This window comes from Bos indicus, chromosome 8, assembly GCF_029378745.1.
Source record: "Bos indicus isolate NIAB-ARS_2022 breed Sahiwal x Tharparkar chromosome 8, NIAB-ARS_B.indTharparkar_mat_pri_1.0, whole genome shotgun sequence".
In the NCBI taxonomy this organism is placed as follows: domain Eukaryota; kingdom Metazoa; phylum Chordata; class Mammalia; order Artiodactyla; family Bovidae; genus Bos; species Bos indicus.
The window spans coordinates 71646790-71667481 of record NC_091767.1 but is presented as its reverse complement, the minus strand read 5'-3'; the positions used below and the strand labels follow the sequence as shown (position 1 = coordinate 71667481).

The 20692-nt window shown below is 38.0% G+C and overlaps 1 protein-coding gene across 4 annotated transcripts in view; it reads right to left on the bottom strand.

Annotated features, from left to right (window-relative positions):
* Positions 1-1817: 1817 nt before the first annotated feature.
* ADAM7 (ADAM metallopeptidase domain 7) overlaps positions 1818-20692 on the bottom strand; it is a 55685-nt gene continuing 36810 nt past the window's right edge. For 3 of the 4 annotated variants that reach the window (XM_070794940.1, XM_070794937.1, XM_070794939.1), the window contains 8 exons: positions 17180-17366; positions 12663-12743; positions 11242-11320; positions 10216-10321; positions 9739-9838; positions 5245-5310; positions 3547-3603; positions 1818-2066 (listed from right to left, as the gene is read on the bottom strand). In XM_070794940.1, the coding sequence (XP_070651041.1) occupies positions 2022-2066; positions 3547-3603; positions 5245-5310; positions 9739-9838; positions 10216-10321; positions 11242-11320; positions 12663-12743; positions 17180-17366 (721 nt within the window). In that variant the 3' untranslated portion in view covers positions 1818-2021. The remainder of the gene's footprint in view (positions 2067-3546; positions 3604-5244; positions 5311-9738; positions 9839-10215; positions 10322-11241; positions 11321-12662; positions 12744-17179; positions 17367-20692) is intronic. The other variant, XM_070794938.1, reaches the window with a different exon arrangement.

Here is a 20692-nt window from a genome sequence, read left to right as displayed (position 1 = left end):
TAAAAAGAGGCTTAATTGTCAGAAGACTCCTGGGGTTGTTTGAAAAACAGGGTAGCAGATGAGAAGTCTAGAATGATTATCTAGGCAGGAAGCAATGAAGTGGGAGGACTTAGGGAATTCCAGACATTTATAATTGGAGAGAGAGAGAAATTTGGAAAAAAAAAAAAAAATCACTAGAAATTGGTAGGTAGTTGAATGTGGAGCCCAGGACAGAGGAAATGAGTGATGATGGAGAGTTCCCTGAAGGAGATGTGGGAACAATAAGGAAAGTAACAAATCAAAAACAAAAAATCATTCTTTTAAAGGGAGAATAAGATATCACCAAAATGTATATTGTTCATCAACACATGTATTGTCCAGGGGACTGGAATATGTGAACATCTCTCCATTTTGTCAAATTAAAAAAAAACAAACACTATTCATAGTTGATATACAATGTTGCGTTAGTTTCAGATGTACAGCAAAGTGAATCACTTGTACATATACATATATTCACTTTTTTATATTTTTTCCCATATAGGTCATTACAGAGTATTGAACAGTTATCTATTTTTATATAGATATGTGGATATATGTCAATTCCAATCTCCCTATTTATCCTTGCCCCCAGCCCAGTAATCATGTTTGTTTTCTACATCTGTGAGTCTATTTCTGCAAATAAGCTGATTTATACCACTTTTTTAGACTTCCCATATAAGCAGTATCACATGACATTTGTCTTGGACATGAAGATTATTGCTTGCTTTAATGAGGCTAGTGTAGATGATACAGAATTTTTCTTTTTTCAGAAATTTACATAAAATGTTTCAATTAGCATGTTTTCTTTAAGCATGCATTTATCAGTATTCTTTCTCAAGGAATGGCTTTAATAAGAACAGATGCTTACTGAAAGCACACTAGGTGTAAAGTGCTGAGTCACTGCTATCCTTTGCTGATTTAACTAGCTCCTCCCATCAACCAGTTGGCATTGCAACAGAAATGCACCAGGAACAACCAGCTTTCTTCTTTCATTTGCAGCTTTTATTTAAATGAATCAGAAAATTTGCATTTAGCACTTAAAACCTTTATTTCAGTAAATTAAAAAATGATTGCGGATAGCTTGAGCAGTTAAGAAAAAAGAAAATAGAGAACATAGGAGAACATGATGAGATGCTCTCTTATAAGAAAGAGCTGAAATCATTCCCAGGACAACCCCACATACCAAAGTAATCAGCTGGAAACAGCACAGAAATTGCACACTGGAGTGCTCAAACCCATATATTGCAAGGATCTCAAAAGCCTTTCATGGAAATTGTATTTCCTCTCTGCTGGAGTCAGTTTTTTGAAAATTTTGTACGTCTATGAGTTTTCTGGCTAGTTTTCAAGAAGTCTAAAAAATTAAGGAAGTTAGAATTGACTTCTAGGCTTTTTGAATGACCAGGAGAGCTTCATGTCCTCTTTGGCCACCCTCACAAGTTTAAGAAAGATTTGGTAGCCAAAATGATTATTCTTTTTCCTCCTTCAGCGATAGGGAATGATCAGAACAGCCATTGACCTTTTAATTAGGAAGTGGAATCTGATTCTTCCTGCATGGATTTCCTCGGCATCTCCGCAGGAGAGAACTTTATTTAAACTATAATTAGTGGTAATTATGTCAGGTTCAAATTAAGAGAAGTACTTTTATGTTCCCAAAGCAATAACCTGTAATAAAAGATGTTTTCCTTCTTAGATTCAACATTGTAATTTACTTCCAAGTTTTAAGTAATTAGATTAATATTTTGCAAGAACATACTAGTGTAAGAAGACTACTTATTGTTGTATGAAGCTAAAGGAGCATGTAAAAAAGGATAGTTTTTTTTTTTTTTTTTTTGATATATTAGCATATGTCTAAGCCACAGGTTGTGAATTCTACAAGTAAATGTTATAGAAAGATACTGCTTCTCTTCAGCATGTTCTGTCTGGATAAAGAACAGCTGAGAAACTACCAGAATTTGTGTAGCAAATATCTAGGGAAGGTTAAGAAGATCTTGCTTCCAGGATCCTCAGCCTAGCCTCGCACAGCCATTTTGGATATCCAATTTCAAGCTCTAAATAAAAAGAGATGGTTAAAAGTGAATTATTTTCTGCAAAATCTATAAGCATGTTACATTTCAGTGACTCATCTATATCTGCTAATTACGGTAACCTTTTTACATTCTGTTGTACTATATTTATGCATGCTTTCCCAGATCTCCTTAGCCATGGCTGATTAAGCAGTTATTGTAAAATTGACCAGTCTGTCACAGAAGAAAGAAAGCTGTTTTGTTTTTTAATACAGAAAGGCAAACAGTTTGCTTGCCCTAAGGACCATCTCTCTCTGCTCTCCAATGTGAGACAGCTTCATCTTTGTGGAGTGGAAGGACAGCTTGAAAACATTTCTGGTGGCTCAGTGTTAAAGAATCTGCCTGCCAATGCAGGAGACATGGGTTTGATTCCTGGCCCAGGGAAGATCCCAGATGCAGCAGGGCAACCAAGACTGTGCACCGCAGCTACTGAGCCTGTGCTCTAGAGCCCATGCTCCACAAGAGAAGCCACCGCAATGAGAAACCCTCACACCACAACTAGAGAATAGCTGCCCCCCACCCCAGCCGCAACTAGAGAAAAGCCTGCACAGCAACAAAGACCTAGCACAGCCAAAAATAGAATAAATAAAATTATATTTAAAAAAAGAACACATTTCTAAAAAACATTTCCTTCTCCATCCCAAAAGGGAAAGTGTACTGGGCAGGATTTCCAGGAGAATGCTTTCTAGGGAAAACCCTCCTATTAACCCAGTACTTTGTAAAGACTCAAGAAAAGTCAATGAACGGATGAATGAGGGAATGAAAACAAAAACTCTAAAATGAAGTCAGTCACACAATGCTCTTTTGTCTCCCTTTGCAAAAATTACAAATTTTTGATAAATTTTCTATCATTAGACATACTCATTCAAAATAAAATTATACATCAGGTTTAGTGAATTATTGATTTGTAAGTGAAAACTTTCGCAGAGCAATCATGCAGCAAACTCTTCCATTAGAAAGGATAACTTTTCTATAATTGTTTAGTTGCTCAGTCATTTTGGACTCTTTGCGACCCTGTGGACTGTAGTCCTCCAGGATCCTCTGTCCACGGGATTTCCCAGGCAAGAATACTAGAGTGGGTTGCCATTTCCTCCTCCAGGGGATCTTCTTAAACCAGGGATCAAACTCTCATCTCCTGTGTTGGCAGGCAGATTCTTTACCACTGAACCACCAGGGGAGCCCATTTTCTATATCTTTATTTTGTTTTTGTTATTGTTTCCTAAATGCATTCAGACTCTGACACTGTTAAATTCTAGCTTACTCCTTTGGTAAGGTTGAAAACTCTTGGACTAAAATGAGCACTGCTGAATTATCTGTGAGACATTTAAGCACATCACGGAAAACAATTTTAATCATCTCAATCTTTTGATAAGAACAGAGAATCCCTCCAATCAACGAGTAGGCAAAAAACACAAAAATAAGCTAGCATTTGAAAAGGAGGGAACCATTTGATGTGGGAACTTACCATTTTGGCACTTGAATTGGGATCTGCCATTCCTCTGTGTTCTTTATTTGCAGATTTCTATAATAAACGTTTTGTTGTGTCAGGAACTGAACCAGAAGATATCGTGCACAGACACACATACACACTCAGACCACCTCTTTTTGATCCATGAAAAACTAAGACTGTGTAGGAATGAAGTGGGCAAAGGTGGGTGAGGGTGGGGGTGGTACTGGTTAAGTGACGTTTTATCAGAAACCATGTTTTCTTGTTAGCCTTGCTGTAACCACCCTGCCTGTCCAGCATGCTCTGAGACCCTTTTGTGTGATATGAGGATTCTGTGAAGTCACAGACTGAACACTGTCTTGGTCACCCCTTCTATCCATTAAAGAATGCACAATGAGAATTGCTGATTTTATAGAGACATAGTTGAGCATCTTGGTGATTAGCACCCAGCTCTAAATAATACATGTTCTATGTGTACTTGAGGATACTGGTGCAGATAAAGACTCCAGTGGTTCAGGTGATCTTAGAGACTCTGTAATCTCTCTCTTCTTTTTGCATCCAAGTAAATGACAACTTTGGGAAGTAAGCCCATCAAAGACACTGGAGATTATGAGATATTGGTGCATATTCGAGATTGTATGATTCACTCAAATTTCCTGTCACAAATAATCATCTCCTAAAGAAGGCTGAGCACTGAAGAATTGATGCTTTTGAACTGTGGTGCTGGAGAAGATTCTTGAGAGTCCCTCGAACTGCAAGGAGATCCAACCAGTCAATCCTAAAGGAAATCAACCCTGAACATTGGAAAGACAGATGCTGAAGCTCCAATACTTTGGACACCTGATGCACAGAGCTGACTCATTGGAAAAGACCCTGATTCTGGGAAAGACTGAGGACAGGATGAGAAGGGGGCAGAAGAGGATGAGATGGTTAGATAGCATCACTGACTCAATGGACATGAGTTTGAGCATGCTCTGGGAGATAGTGAAGAACAGGGAAGACTGGCATGCTGCAATCCATGGAGTAGCAAAGAGTCAGACATGGCTGAGCGACTGAGTAACAATATGGTGGTAAAAATTATAAAAGAAACCTATAAATCTGAGCTAAGGAAAAATATCTGGGCTTGTTTATCGTAAAGAAAGATGTATTTTACTTCTCTGCTTTCCTACTTATGTAATGTCTCTGTTTTGGCTCCATGTCTCTCATGCATGTGTGTGCTGATTTAACTACTTGGTTTCTCTGTCATCAATATTGATTTGAGAAACACACCTCCTCAGTTAGTGGAAAGCCCTCTGCTGCTCAAGGCCTCTCTGGAAGCCATCATTCAGCTTGACCCCTGAGAACCAGGGCTGGGTCTAGAGCAGGGTAAGCAAGGCATTGTCCCAGGAATAACATTCAAGGGCTACAGACAAGCTCTGTGATCATAGTAAATAACATGTTACTGTGTTTTTTTAAAAAATCAGAACTAATTTCCAAGACTTCATGATGAGACAGTCAGTGTTTTAAATAAAGACAGAATCTGTGTACTTACAGGAGTCATTGTACTCCTATCACCGTAATCCCAGCCCTGCTGAGAAGTTCCTATTTCTGCCCAGAGTCAGAGAGCTGTGTTATATCACTGGACCTTTTCAAGGAACTGATGAGTGGTTAAGTGGCACCAAGATTATTAGTGATACGGACACAGATTAGCACAACTAATACAGAGGAGGGACATACCAAAGTGATGTAGTGTGGACTGGAGAAGCTGGTTGGAAGTCTCTCCAAGGACTCTGTGTTTCTTCGCTGGTGAAAAGAGATACTCTTAAGCCTTCAGTTAATGCTCAAATAGGACTGTTTCCCATGCCTACAGAATCATTTTTCGAGTCCTCCCTAGAATATAGTCTTAGTAAATGTACAAATGTTGCAACACACAGAGATAACATTCTTGCCTAGGTTGTTCTCTTGTGAAGGATGAGTCTAAGAACCTACCTATAAAGCAATCATACTTTTGAGAGAGTGGGAGTTTCTTTGCATGTGTTAGTGCTAAGTTATTTTAAACTCTTTGAGACCCCATGGACTGCAGCCCGCCAGGCTCCTCTGTCCATGAGATTCTCCAGACAAGAATAACTAGAGTGTGTTTCCATGCCCTCCTCCAGGGGATCTTCCTGACCCAGGGATTGAACCCATATCTCTTATGTCTCCTGCATTGCAGGCAGGTTCTTTACCACTAGTGCCACCTGGGAAGCCCAGGAGTTTCTTTACGTTCTGGCCTAGGTTACCCTTTGTTAGGTGCTGTCTCTTAACCCTCAGTGGTTTTTATAATACAATCAGAAAGAACGGTTCAGTGGAAACAGAACCGGGAGAGGCCCTGGGTACCAAAAATCTAACCAAGCATCATTAATGTAACTGAAAAAAGGATCCCAAACACCATCCTTCCCCAAACCACTGTTTTCCTAAGAACTAGCCTTTTGATGGGTAACTAATGTATCAAACAGGCATCAGTTGAATCATGATTTATATAATTTTATGACAAATAATACAAAAAGCCTAAACAAGAAATGCAAGGACTCAAACTGTCCTCTACAATCTGCTGCTGCTGCTGCTAAGTGGCTTCAGTCGTGTCCGACTCTGTGCGACCTCATAGACAGCAGCCCACCAGATTCCCCCGTCCCTGGGATTCTCCAGGCAAGAACACTGGAGTGGGTTGCCATTTCCTTCCCCAATCCATTAAAGTGAAAAGTGAAAGTGAAGTCGCTCAGCTGTGTCCAACTCTTAGCAACCCCATGGACTGTAGCCTACCAGGCTCCTCCGTCCATGGGATTTTCCAGGCAAGAGGACCCGAGTGGGCTGCCAATGCCTTCTCCAGTCCTGTACAATCTACACTTACAGTATATCATGCTATGTGCATGTGTGTGCTCAGTTGCTTAGTCATATCTGACTCTTTGTGACTCCATGGACTATAGCCTGCCAGGCTTCTCTGTCCATGGGATTCTCCAGGCAAGAATATTGGAGGGGTGGTCATTTCTTCCTCCTGGGGATCTTCCTGAATCATGGGTCGAACCTGTGTCTCTTATGTTTCTTTCATTGGCAGGAAGATTCTTTATCACCGTGCTACCTGGGAAGCCCCATATTATTCTATATAGCTAAATTCACCCAAATATTTATTAAACTCTTCTTCTAAGTTCCCCCATTTAACTAAAATTTCGGACTTCCCTCGTGGCTCAGACGGTAAAAGCATCTGCCTACAATCCAGGAGACCCGGGTTCAATCCCTGGGTTGGGAAGATCCCCTGGAGAAGGAAATGGCAGGCCACTCCAGTATTGTTGCCTGGAAAATCCCATGGACAGAGGAGCCTGGCAGGCTGCAGTCAATGGGGTCGCAAAGAGTCGGACATGACTGAGCGACTTCACTTTCACTTTCTAAGTTCCCCCATTTAACTAAAATTTTGGATAGCTCTTAGGGATTTTGTATTCTAGAAGTGCAACAAATATGCCCCAGGCTCTATTTGAACTTCTGGTAACTATTTATCATTGTTCATGTGGTCAGAGGATGAGATGGTTAGATAGCATCACCGACTCAATGGACATGAATCTGAGCAAACTCTGGGAGATAGGGGCTTCCCTGGTGGCTCAGATAGCAAAGAATCTGCCTGTAATGCAGAGACTCTGGTTCAATTTCTGGGTCGGGAAGATCCCCTAGAGAAGGGAATGCCTACTCACTCCAGTATTCTTGCCTGGAGAATTCCATGGACAGAGGACCCTGATGGGCTATAGTCCACGGGATCGCAAAGAGTCAGACACAACTGAGTGTCTAACACTAACTGCTGCTAAGTCACTTCAGTCGTGTCCAACTCTGTGAGACCCCATAGACGGCAGCCCACCAGGCTCCTCCGTCCCTGGGATTCTCCAGGCAAGAGTCCTGGAGTGGGGTGCCATCGCCTTCTCCTAACACTAACAACAGGAGTTAGTGAAAGACAGAGGAAACTGACGTGCTGCAGTCCATGGGATTGCAAAGAATCAGACATGACATAGTGACTGAACAACAGCATATAGTCAGACTACCTTCTCCCGACTACCTTCTCTGAGAGTGAAACTGTTTTGCATATTACTTTAAAGAAAATACAATTGGGAAATCTACTGCAACAGTGCATGAGGCATAGTAGATAATTAACAGACATTAAGTGCTAAATATATATAAACACGGGGCTAAGTGCAGTTATATACAGTTTCTTATTTAACCCTGATATTGACATCCTGTGTTTCCATATCAGAAAATCTCAGTGTAAGCTTAAAAAAGTACCACACAATATTTCCTGTTCATCTGAGTGGACAATGAAGACTTGTTTCTTGGGGTCACTATTGTCATAATAAAAAGTAAGCATGGATAAAAATGAGAAACCATCATATTACCACAGAAGGAGTATACAATCCTGAGTAAGAGAAGTTCAGTAAAAACCTTTCTACTATCATGTCATAGATATGTCCCTGGGGGTATGGTGGGAGCATGTTCTATAATACTGTACAGTAAAAAGCACAGGACTTATCAGAAATGGAGAGTTGGGGCAAGATCACTAACCAAAAAAAATTTCTAATTTTAAACACTAACACCACTATATTTTCATTGGCATTTGCATCTATCAATAATCAGTTCATACTTCCTTCAAGAAATAGGTCCTTGTGGGCAGTTGCATTGGTATAATCTTATCACCAAGTTTTCTTCATTGGTTAATTTTTTTAAAGAATGCTTTCGTAGCTTCTTAATCAGCACTCACACTTGTTTTCCCCCCACTGAGCCAAATACATTGGAAATCATAACTATTGTTAAAGGTACTAAACAAGCCATAACTTGCTGGGATTTCTCCAGGATTGTCATCTTTTTTTATTATTATTATTTCTATAGGTATTATTTTAATAAGCTTTCCCTTTAAAGTAAAAAGATACACAAAGAAATATATGAATAAAAAGTGTTGAGATGGGTGAATTTTCCACAAATGAGCACATCTGGGTAACCAAGCTCCACCAAGATCAAAAAAAGAACTGTACTGCCACCCCCTACCCCCCCAAAATCCACTCTTCCCTGTGATAACAACTACCCGGACATCTAATATCATAGATTGGTTTTGTTAGTTCGAACTTATGTAAGTTGAACTGTACAGTTTGCCTTTGAGTCTGACATGTTGTCTAGCAGCATGTTTGTGGTAGTATTACATCACCTATAATATGTTGTAAACATCTATAGTTTGTCCATTTTTCCTTCTCTGTAGTATTCCACTGTATGAATATATAGTGAATCATTCCCCTTTTTTGTTACTAAATATTTGTATTATTTTTGCTTTTTGCAAATAATGCTGTTGGAACATTATTGTTGATGTTTTCTGATATGCACATGTACCTCTTTCTGTTGGGTGTATTCATATGACCGAAATTGCTAGATTACAGGGAATGTGTATGATCAGTTTTAGGCCATAGTATCAGTTTTACCTACTGGTTGTACCATTTAAATTTTCATTAGCTTTTATGAGAGTTTTCACTCTGTATATCCCCACTAATAATTGGCATTATCATCCTTATTCATTTCTAGTCATTTCATGAGAAAATACAATACAGACTAAAAAAAATACACAAAACAGATTCGTGGCTTAATGAAACATTTAAGGTAAATACCCTTGTAATTACTAAACTGATTAAGAAGTTTCAAGTTTCCCATCATTACTGCCACCCACTTCCTACCCCTCTAAATTAACCACTTTCCAATCTTAAATGACCTCCTCCTTGCACACAATTATACTTTCACCCCTGAATATTAATCTCTTAACACTATACACTGTACATTTTTAATTTTTATGAGAAAAAGACTTTTCCCAATATTTTTCTGCCACTGATTTCTAATAGAATTTTATTTTGAGGACATATTTTGTATGACACCAACTCTTTTAGATTTATTAAGACTTGTCTTATATCCCAGTGGTGGTTTATATTTGTAAAATTTTCTAGCTGTGCACAAATTAGTATTTTATTTAACCAATATATTCTCCAGAAATAATGTCTTGATTTATTTCAGTCCTGACATTCTTTCCTTCCTTATCTGTCAATAGAAGATCATTGATATGGAATCATGTTAGACTATTCTTCTACATTTCCCACTTCACTTAGCTTAGGGATAGTTCACTTCAAACATACATACAGCTACTTTTGCAATTGATTAAAACTAGTGCAATCAATATTTTCTTACATGTAGAGGATGAATATCAGGTAAGATGGGCTCATTCCTTGTCTGCTGCTCATCACCAAAGTATCCTTTATTCTCCACTCCTAGGGTTTCTCGAGGTGGGCTGTCAAGAAGGAATTGAATATTGATACCAGCTATAGTATGGGATAAGCCTGTGGTTAATAGTAAATCATCTAGGAGATTTTTAAAAGACTGATTGATACTCATGTGCCACTCTATAACAATTACATCTGAAGGAGGAATCAAATTTAGCGTAAAAAAAAAACAAACAAACTTGTAGTTCTGATGTGCAGAGAAGTTGGGAACCATGGGGCTAACATCTGAATGAGAATGAAGTGTGTAAAAGCTCAACTTGTTACACTTTTACTTGGTCTTCAGTAAGAGGTTTATACCTTCTTCCCATCAAATATTCTTTGTGGCCACAAAGTTTATACTGTCTTGGTAATGGTCCCCTTCAACACATAAAGAATACAGACCTACCTTTGAACTTGCTTCAACCTAATACACTTTTTGTAACGAATTAGTAATATGACAACCACAACACCAAAAATAACCAGGAAAAGCACGACCACCAGGATGGAGAGATCTGTAACATGAAAACACATGAACTTCAGCCAAGACATCAACCTTGGAACAATGGAATCTTAACATTTAACTGAGATGTTAAAGTTATGTTTCTGTCTTCCTTGAAGGACTTTAATTCTACCCTCCTCTGTTTTTTTTTTTTTTTTTTTTTTTTTAATAAAGTCAAAGACCAGGACATTGTACAAATTATTATCTGTATTAGGAATGGACTTTCCACCCAAGATTACATTATGTTTAAGAGAATCCCAGTCAGTGGGAAAATTTGGATTATCAGTGTTTAACTGACTAGAAAAGGTCTTACTGGGTTAAGGGTTCTTGAAGGAACTAATCTACATTTAACTGGAAGAAGATACATTCATTCCAGATTAATTGTAGTAAATTCAAACTTGGGTATTTAAACATTAACAATAAGAAAAATATCATACAAATCCATACAGAAATACAACACATGTGTAGCAGACCTGGCATATAAGCAGAAAGTATTCTCACTGATGAGGTTTCTGATATATATGCAAGATATTATGTATATATACTTTGTTGTTTTATTGTTTAGTTGCTAAGTCGTGTCCGACCCTTTGTGACCCCATGAACTGTAGCCTGCCAGGCTCCTCTGTGCATGGGATTTCCCAGGCAAAAATACTGGAGTGAGTTGCCATTTCCTACCCCAGGGGATCTTCCCAACCCAGGGATCAAACCCATGTCTCCTACATTGGCAGGCAAAATCTTTACCACTGAGCTACCAGGCAAGCCCCTATATATTTTTTAATGATTATTATTTATTTATTTTTTGGTCGCAGTTCACAGAATGCAGAACTCCCCTGACCAAAGATTGAACCTATGCCCCTTTTAGTGGAAGCACAGAGTCTTAGCCACAGGACCACCAGGATGTTCTAAGATAGTATATTATTCTGGGATGCTCACTGGTAACATTTAAGGTTTCCTCCCATTCCGTAGAGGCCTGAATTCCCTCGCACTGACACTCAAGTTCACCGTCATCCACCTGCAAGAGCCATAAATCAAATAATTCATCACATGACTGACATAAAACTTGTGTTTTCCACCTCATTCAGCTTAGTGTTCACACACACCCAACATACACACACCCACACACTCATGGACATTTTATTGACTAATTAACTAATCCAAAATCAAGGTTGGGAAAAATAAGGCAATAAAATACAAGGAGCAGCTATCTTTGAAGATGGCCTTGGAGCAAGAGAAGGATTCTGACAAATTTGAAACTCAATGAACCAGATGGTTTGGCTTATCTTTCCAGAAGCCATCAATCTTATTGAATGAATAGCTCTTGCCAAATTTGGGCATATCATAGCCAAAGAGAAGACTTCAACTAGATTTTGTGAGATGACATTAATGTGAGGGGAAAAAAGCAGTGACATAAATGCTTACTTCATCCAAAAGCATTGTGTAATGGTTAAGGACATACACTGTTTCTATACTGAAAGCTCAGCTTTTCCTTTCATAGAATATCAGTGTGATTGCTTCACAATCTCTAAAAGAAGGCATAGGAATAGTACTTATCTTTCAATTATGAAACTTTTAAAATTTAATATATACATAAAACTCTTGAAAGAGTACAACTCTATATAGTGTTACTGATTAATTTGATTTAGGAAAGATATTACCCACAAAAGCAAACTGCTAGATACTGCTAGTATTGAACAGCGTCAAAATGAGTGAAAAAATTGTTGTTGCTTTTTTTGTTTGTTGTTTGTTTGTTTTTCTCAAAAGCTTTGGGCTAATGTTAGTACTGGTATAATTTAACTGTAAGAGAAATTATGATAGATGCAACTTTTTAAAAAGTTTTTTTGGAAGTAGATCATTTTTAAAGTCTTTATTGAATTTGTTACAATATTGCTTCTGTTTTATGCTCCGGGTTTTGGGCCAAGAGGCATGTGGGAGCTCAGTTCCCCGATGAGGGATTGAACCTGAATCTCTTGTATTGGAAGGTGAAGTCTTAAAGTCTTAACCATGGTCTGCCAAGGAAGTCCCAATAGACCCAACTTTAAACTTTTGGTTTAAACTTCATACATACATAAATTACTGGGTTTCTAGATTACCAGTCCAATGATAAGACATATACTTGCAATATTGGCATTATCTATGTACAACACTTGGTTTGGCTCTTTGGTTCAGTATTATTACTGCATGAAAAAATATGGATCCCAAATGCATATTTGATTTAAAAATCACCATGCATACATATATACATACACACACACACACTCATGGGTGCACCTGTACTTATACACAGGCTCGGAAATGAAGTCTTGTGTAAACAAGTGACTGGTAAGACATTAATTTAAAAAGGGGTCAAACCTTACAGAATTTTCATTGCACTGAGCAGAGCAATCAGTTGAATTGTAGGCCTTTTCAATAGTCACACATTCACCATTGCTGCACACCTAGAAATGAAGTCACCAAGATCAATTAGAATCACTCACTCAGAATTTGCATTATTTGTCCTAATGAAAAACCACATGTAGAGTCTTCTGTGGAAAAGGAAATCTTCTATAAATGTTAAGTGGGTATTTGAAAAAAATGCACTGTACAATCAAATACTGTTATATACAAATACATTAATCATTATAATGTCTATGTCCTCATGACTTCTTCAAATGTTAACCTATCAATGATTCTACCATTGTAATTGCAGCAATTTCTTCTATTATTTCTACCACATTTTCTTCTAATTTGATAAGGATCCATGTTTGTTATATCACAGTTGCTAGTTGGGCATTTTGTCAATATCCATTAATCTTATTATTATGATTTATACTTATTAATTTTGTTTTAAATTATGCTTTTGGGGGGGTAAGTTTTATGACCAAATTACTGTTCTGTTGCTCTTGGTTATTACCTGGCTTATCTTAGCTCATTTATTTGCAAAGAGTCAGACACGACTAAGGGACTAAACAAACAGTTTCTTTATCTAGAATTCCTATTAAATCTGTATCAGATTTCTTAGAACTACATATCTTACTTTAATTCACTTTCTTTTCTTTTTAGAAATTTCATCTTAGTTTTATTTTTTAAGAAGAGTAGCTTTCAATTTACTGATTTTTTATAGTTTTGATTCCATGGCTTACTGCATAAATTGCATAAAAGCAATCATGATTCATTTTGTACTCTGAAGGCAGTGCTTCTGGATTTCAAATTGTATCATTTTTATAAATTTAGTACCCTTTTTAAAAATTTTAAAATAATACCATCTTTTATTTTTTAAATTAATTTTTAGTGGAGCATAGTTGCTTTATAATATTATGTTTATTATATATATAATATATATGTTGCTATATAATGTTATATATCCATTAAAATATAAATTTAATTTATTTCTAAAGGATTTTCCTCTTTCTAAAAATGTATCAGTTTCACAGGAACTATCATCTTTGATTTCTCAGACTGTCTCCTTTGTTCACCACCTGGTTTCTTTCATGTCTGTTTTTCAGTCTTCTTTCCTTATGTTTACTGAATGGGTTTTCTATATACATGATTAAACACTGAGAAACTTTGTTTTAAAACCCATGCTGACCTCTTTTCAAGGATTTCAGGCTCAACCAAAGGAAAATACTGAGATGTTTCTTATTTTTATTTTGCAATTTTAAATGTTTACTAAAGAGATAGCTACAGAGACCAATTTTGAGCAATTCTGTATGAGAGAACGAACCAGCGAATTTCCTCTTTTCTCTGCTCTTAATCTCTCTGCGTCTACATCTTTCTATCTTACCTTCTCTTCTCTTTTTGTCTTTTTTTTCTTATCTATGTTGTACATTCTGTAGTATAACTAAGGAAAAGGGCACCTAGGTGTAATGGCATACGCTTGCCCTCTTTTGCTATGCCAAATTAAATTGACCAAGAAAGAATAACTGCTAAGAGAAACTAGAATGCTTTTAAGGCATTTGAAGTTCCTCATGTCTAAAAAACTAGTAACTCATGTCTAAAACATAGTGTAAATATGAAAATGACAAATTCTATAAGTAGTGTCTTTGTGATACCTCTATAGACTAGCGTTTGCTATGCACGGCTTCCCTTATGAGGAACCAACAGCATTATGAGTGGTGGTGCACTTCTGCACAAGCTTTCTCTTGAAGGAATCAGGTACTCTGTGCGGTGGTGGTACCTAGTCATGGTGAGTTTGCACCATCACTAAATGCTCTTTAACAACTGCTCCCCTTTCAACTTCTTTGTTGAATCCCAGTCACTCTATGAAGGGGACCTCATACTTTTGCTTGATACCTCTGGCTGATTTTCCTTACCTGAAGTGAACAGAAAACTATTTGGTATTTTCTTTAAACTGATGCCTCATACACTCTGTTATTGAAAGCTCTTGACCTTTCTAGATTGTGGTTGCTACACAAACAAATTTTCATAACTATTGACTCCTCACCATTTTTATATTTATTTAGTCATTTTCATGAGGTATGTAGCTCAGTTGTGTCCGACTCTGTGACCCATGGACTGTAGCTTGCCAGGCTCCTTTGTCCCTCTATACTTAAAATTATGCACTTGAAATATAGGTCTCTATGAAATTAACTTCTGATTTCTTTTTTATATGCTGAATTTTTACTTTCCAATTAATTTTTCTATCTCATTATATGAATGCTACTGTGTTTGTGGGTGGTGGTTTAGAGAGGAGAGCCATGTCATAGATACTTTTCAGTTTCAAAGTTGCTGATTTTAATACAGTATTATATTTTTCAAAAACTCTGTGCTTATAAACCTTGATGTGCTGGTTATTGTTTTTAGTATACATTCTCAAGTTTTCATCTCAGAGTGATAAAACCTTTCCAAATCTAGCTTCATTCTACCTGTTCAACTTAGTTTTCCACCATTTTACCTAGAACTCCAATCACACTAAAACTGTCAGTTACCTGGATATGCCATATATTATACTTTGTACCTTGTATATTATGTAGGTATGCCTTTAAAAAAAAAAGCATTTTCTCAAATCATGAATAAGACGAAAAGACAACCTTCAGAATAGGAGAAAATATTTGCAAATGAAGCAGTGGATAAGCGATTAATCTTCAAAATATAGCAACAGCTCATGCTACTCAAATATCAAAAAACAAGCACCCAATTAAAAAAAAGAGCAGAGGACCTAAACAGACATTTTCCAAAGAGGACATACAGATGACCAACATACACATGAAAATTTGCTCAGTCATGTCCGACTCTGTGTGACCCCATAGACGGCACCCACCAGGCTCCCCCATCCCTGGGATTCTCCAGGCAAGAACACTGGAGTGGGTTGCCATTTCCTTCTCCAATGCATGAAAGTGAAAAGTGAAAGTGAAGTTGCTCAGTCCTGTCCGACTCTTCACAACCTGGCCCACCAGGCTCCTCCATCCATGGGATTCTCCAAGCAAGAGTACTGGAGTGGGGTGCCATGGCCTTCTCCCACTAATTATTAGAGAAATGCAAATCAAAATTACAATCATATATCACCTCACACCAGTCAGAATGACCATTATCAAAATACATACAAACAATAAATGCTGGAGAGGGTGTGGAGAAAAGGGAACCTTCTTGCACTATTGGTGGGAATGTAAATTGATACAGTCACTATAGAGAACTGCATGTAGATTCCATAAAAAACTAAAAATAGAGCTACCATATGGTCCAGCAATCCTACTACTGGGTATATACACAGAGAAAACCATAATTCAAAAAGACACATGCACTCCAATATTTATTGCAGCACTGTTTACAATAGCCAGGACATGGAAGCAACCTGAATGTTCATCGACAAAAGAATGGATAAAGAAGATGTGATACATATATACAACGGAATATTATTCAGAATAACATTTAAAAGGAACAAAATTGGGTCATTTGTAGAGAGGTGGATAGACCTGGGGTCTGCCATACAGGGTGAAGTAAGTCAGAAAAAGGAAAACAAATATATATTAATGTGTATATGTAGAATTGAGAAAAATGATCTTATTTGCAAAGCAGAAGCAGACACAGATGTAGAGATCAAACACATGGCCACCAAGGGGGAAAGGAAGGAGTGGAAGGAATTGGGAGATTGGGATTGACATGTACACAATATTGATACAATATATAAAATAGATAACTGATGAGAGCCCACTGTATAGCACAGGGAACTCTACTCAGTGCTCTGTGGTGATATAAATGGAAGGAAATCCAAAACAGAGGGGATATATGTAAACGTATAGCTGATTCATTTTACTGTACAGTAGAAGCTAATACAACATTATAAAGCAACTATACGCCAATAAAAGTTAGTTAAAACATAGAAACATGTCTTTCTCTTCTTCCGTACGTTGAAAAACGCTCATGAAGTCGAAACTGAAATGTCTCTCATTTAATGGCATCCGGAGATGCCATTCCACATTCTCTAAGAAACGTCAGTCACTTCCTTTGGACTCATACATATTGATCACATCACAGTGAAAGCAACTGAGTTGAATTGTAATGATACACTTGATTTAATCTAAGAAATTCTCAAGTACACACATCTTTACATCATCTGTGTCCTGCACAGATACTGACATCGTCGTGCATGCCCAGTAAATACATCTGAATGAATAAAATAGATGAAGACTGTATGGCTACTTCATAGTCAATTAAATTCAAAGCAGTATAATTTCATTAAGACACTAAGCACATTTGTAACATTTACATAATTGGTATAAAAATATTAAAACGAATATTTACTAATAGTGTTATTGCTATTTTGCTCATTTAAAAACTGTTGCAGATTTTTTTCGGTGTTCCCATAGATAGGCCCTCTGGGGCCAATTACAGAATCCAATGAAGTTTTAAGTGACTGAACAAGAAGTTTTAATAAAACAAAGGGCATTCATCTTACCATTCCATCGCCACATTTTGTGCCAGGTGCAACCAGGCCAAAATCCTTAGAATTATGGTATAAATAGAAGGTTTTGCATTCACTGGTATTCTGTTTCAGATGCTTCTTAAGGTGGTAGATCTTCTCTTCTCCAAGGACAGAAGAGTGATGCCCACCAGTGCAAAATATCTTTCCACATTTGATATCTCTGAAGGGAAGCAAGAATATTCTCACACTTGGGACAAGAAATAGAACTTTAGAAACTAGGCTGGCAGTGGAGTGGCCTGCTTATTTTTTTCTAAACCTAGGCTTGTCAGAGCCTACGAGAAGCCAGGTAAGCCTCTGGACAAAGTTCTGACCCTGAAAACTGAGATGAGCAGACAAAGATACTAAATGGCTATATTTCTTTATGATACCTAGGCAATTCTCATAAAGCAATATTAGCTTAAGCTTACAGGAGAATATTATTAGTAATTTGGATGAGCATAACTTGAACCAGTAGCATATTAGGCACCTATCGACCTGGGGAGTTCATCTTTCAGTGCCCTATCTTTTTGTCTTTTCATACTGTTCATGGTTTCTCAAGGCAAGAGTACTGAAGTGGTTTGCCAGTCCCTTTTCCACTGGACTACATTCTGTCAGAATGTCCACCATGACTCGTCTGTCTTGGGTGGCCCTACACAGCATGGCTCATAGTTTCATTGAGTTAGACAAGGCTGTGATCAGTTAGACAAGGTCCATGTGATCAGATCGGTTAGTGTTCTGTGATTGTGGTTTTCAGTCTGTCTGCCTTCTGATGGAGAAGGATAAGAGGCTTATGGAAGCTTCCTGATGGGAAAGGGGGAAACTGGGTCTTGTTCTGATGGGTGGAGCCATGATCAGTACATCTTTAATCTAATTTTCTGTTGACCAGTGGGGCTGTGTTGCCTCCCTGTTATTTACCTGGGGCCAAACTATGGTGGAGGTAATGAAGATAATGGCGACCTCCTTCAAAAGATCCCATGCATATACAGCTACACTCAGTGCCCACAACCCTGCAGCAGGCCACCACCAACCCACACCTTCACTGGAGACTCCTGGACACTCTCGGGCAACTCTGGGTCAGTGTCTTGTGGGGGTCACTGTTCCTTTCTCTAACAGGAGATGGCAAGAGTGAATGGTGACGTTTTAGGAATCTGAGAGCTAAAATGGACTGGAATGGGTGAATTTAACTCAGATGACCATTATATCTATTACTGTGAGCAAGAATCCCTTAGAAGAAATGGAGTAGCTATCATAGTCAACAAAAGAGTCTGAAATGCAGTACTTGGATGCAATCTCAAAAATGACAGAATGATCTCTGTTCATTTCCAAGACAAACCATTCAATATCACAGTAATCCAAGTCTATTCCCTGACCAAGAATGCTGAAGTTGAATGGCTCTATAAAGACCTACAAGACCTTCTAGAACTAACATCCAAAAAAGATGTCCTTTTCATTATAGGGGACTGGAATGCAAAAGTAGGAAGTCAAGAAACACCTGGAGTAACAGGCAAATTTGGCCTTGGAATACGTAATGAAGCAGGGCGAAGGCTAATAGAGTTTTGCCAAGAGAACGCACTGGTCATAGCAAACACCCTCTTCCAACAACACAAGAGAAGACTCTATACATGGACATCACCAGATGGTCAACACCGAAATCAGATTGATTATATTCTTTGCAGCCAAAGATGGAGAAGCTCTATACAGTCAGCAAAAACAAGACCGGGAACTGACTGTGGCTCAGATCATGAACTCCTTATTGCCAAATTCAGACTTGAATTGAAGAAAGTAGGGAAAACCACTAGACAATTCAAGTATAACCTAAATCAAATCCCTTATGATTATACAGTAGAAGTGACAAATAGATTCATGGAATTAGATCTGATAGATAGAGTGCCTAAGGAACTAAGGACAGAGGTTCATGACATTGTACAGGAGACAGGGTTCAAGACCATCTCCAAGAAAAAGAAATGCAAAAAAGCAAAATGGCTGTCTGAGGAGGCCTTACAAATAGCTGTGAAAAGAAGAGAAGTGAAAAGCAAAGGATAAAAGGAAAGATATACCAATTTGAATGCAGAGTTGCAAAGAATAGCAAGGACAGATAAGAAAACCTTCCTCAGTGATCAGTGCAAAGAAATAGAGGAAAACAATAGAATGGGAAAGGCTAGAGATCTCTTCAAGAAAATTAGAGATACCAAGGGAACATTTCATGCAAAGATGGGCACAATAAAGGACAGAAATGGCATGGATCTAACAGAAGAAGAAGAGGTGGCAAGAATATAAAGAAGAGGTGGCAAGAATACACAGAAGAACTATACAGAAAAGATCTTCATGATCCAGATAATCACAATGGTATGATCACTGACCTAGAGTCAGACATCCTGGAATGAGAAGTAAGTGGGCCTTAGGAAGCATCACTAGGAACAAAGCTAGTGAAGGTGATGGAATTCCAGTTGAGCTATCTCAGATCTAAAAGATGATGCTGTGAAAGTGCTGCACTCAATATGCCAGCACATTTGGAAAACTCAGCAGTGGCCACAGGACTGGAAAAGGTCAATTTTCATTCCAATCCCAAAGAAAGGCAATGCCAAAGAATGTCCAAACTACTGCAAAATTTCACTCATCTCACACACTAGTAAAGTAATGCTCAAAATTCTCTAAGCCAGGCTTCAACAGTATGTGAACTGTGAACTTCCAGATGTTCAAGCTGGTTTTAGAAAAGGCAGAGGAACCAGAGATCAAATTGCCAACATCCACTGGATCATCAAAAAAGCAAGAGAGTTCCAGAAAAAAAACATCTACTTCTTTACTGATTATGCCAAAGCCTTTGGCTGTGTGGATCACAACAAACTGTGGACAATTCTTAAAGAGATGGGAATACCAGATTACCTGACCTGCCTCCTGAGAAATATGTGTGCAGGTCAGGAAGCAATAGTTAGAACTCCACATAGAACAACTGACTGGTTCCAAATCAGGAAAGGAGCATGTCAAGGCTGTATATTGTCACCCTGCTTATTTAACTTATATGCAGAGTACATCATGAGAAATGCTGGGCTGGATGAAACATAAGCTGGAATCAGGATTGCTGGGAGAAATATCAATAACCTCAGATATGCAGATGATACCACCCTTATGTCAGAAAGCCAAGAAAAACTAAAGAGCCTCTTGATGAAAGTGAAAGAGGAGAGTGAAAAAGTTGGCTTAAAGCTCAACATTCAGAAAACGAAGATTATGGTATCTGGTCCCATCATTTCAAGGCAAATAGATGGGGAAACAGTGGAAACAGTGGCAGACTTTATTTTTAGGGGCTCCAAAATCACTGCAGATGGTGACTGCAGCCATGAAATTAAAAGACGCTTATTCCTTGGAAGGAAAGTTATGACCAACCTAGATAGCATATTCAAAAGCAGAGACATTACTTTGCCAACAAAGGTCTGTCTAGTCAAGGCTATGGTTTTTCCAGTAGTCATGTGTGAATGTGAGATTTGGACTATAAAGAAAGCTGAGTGCCGA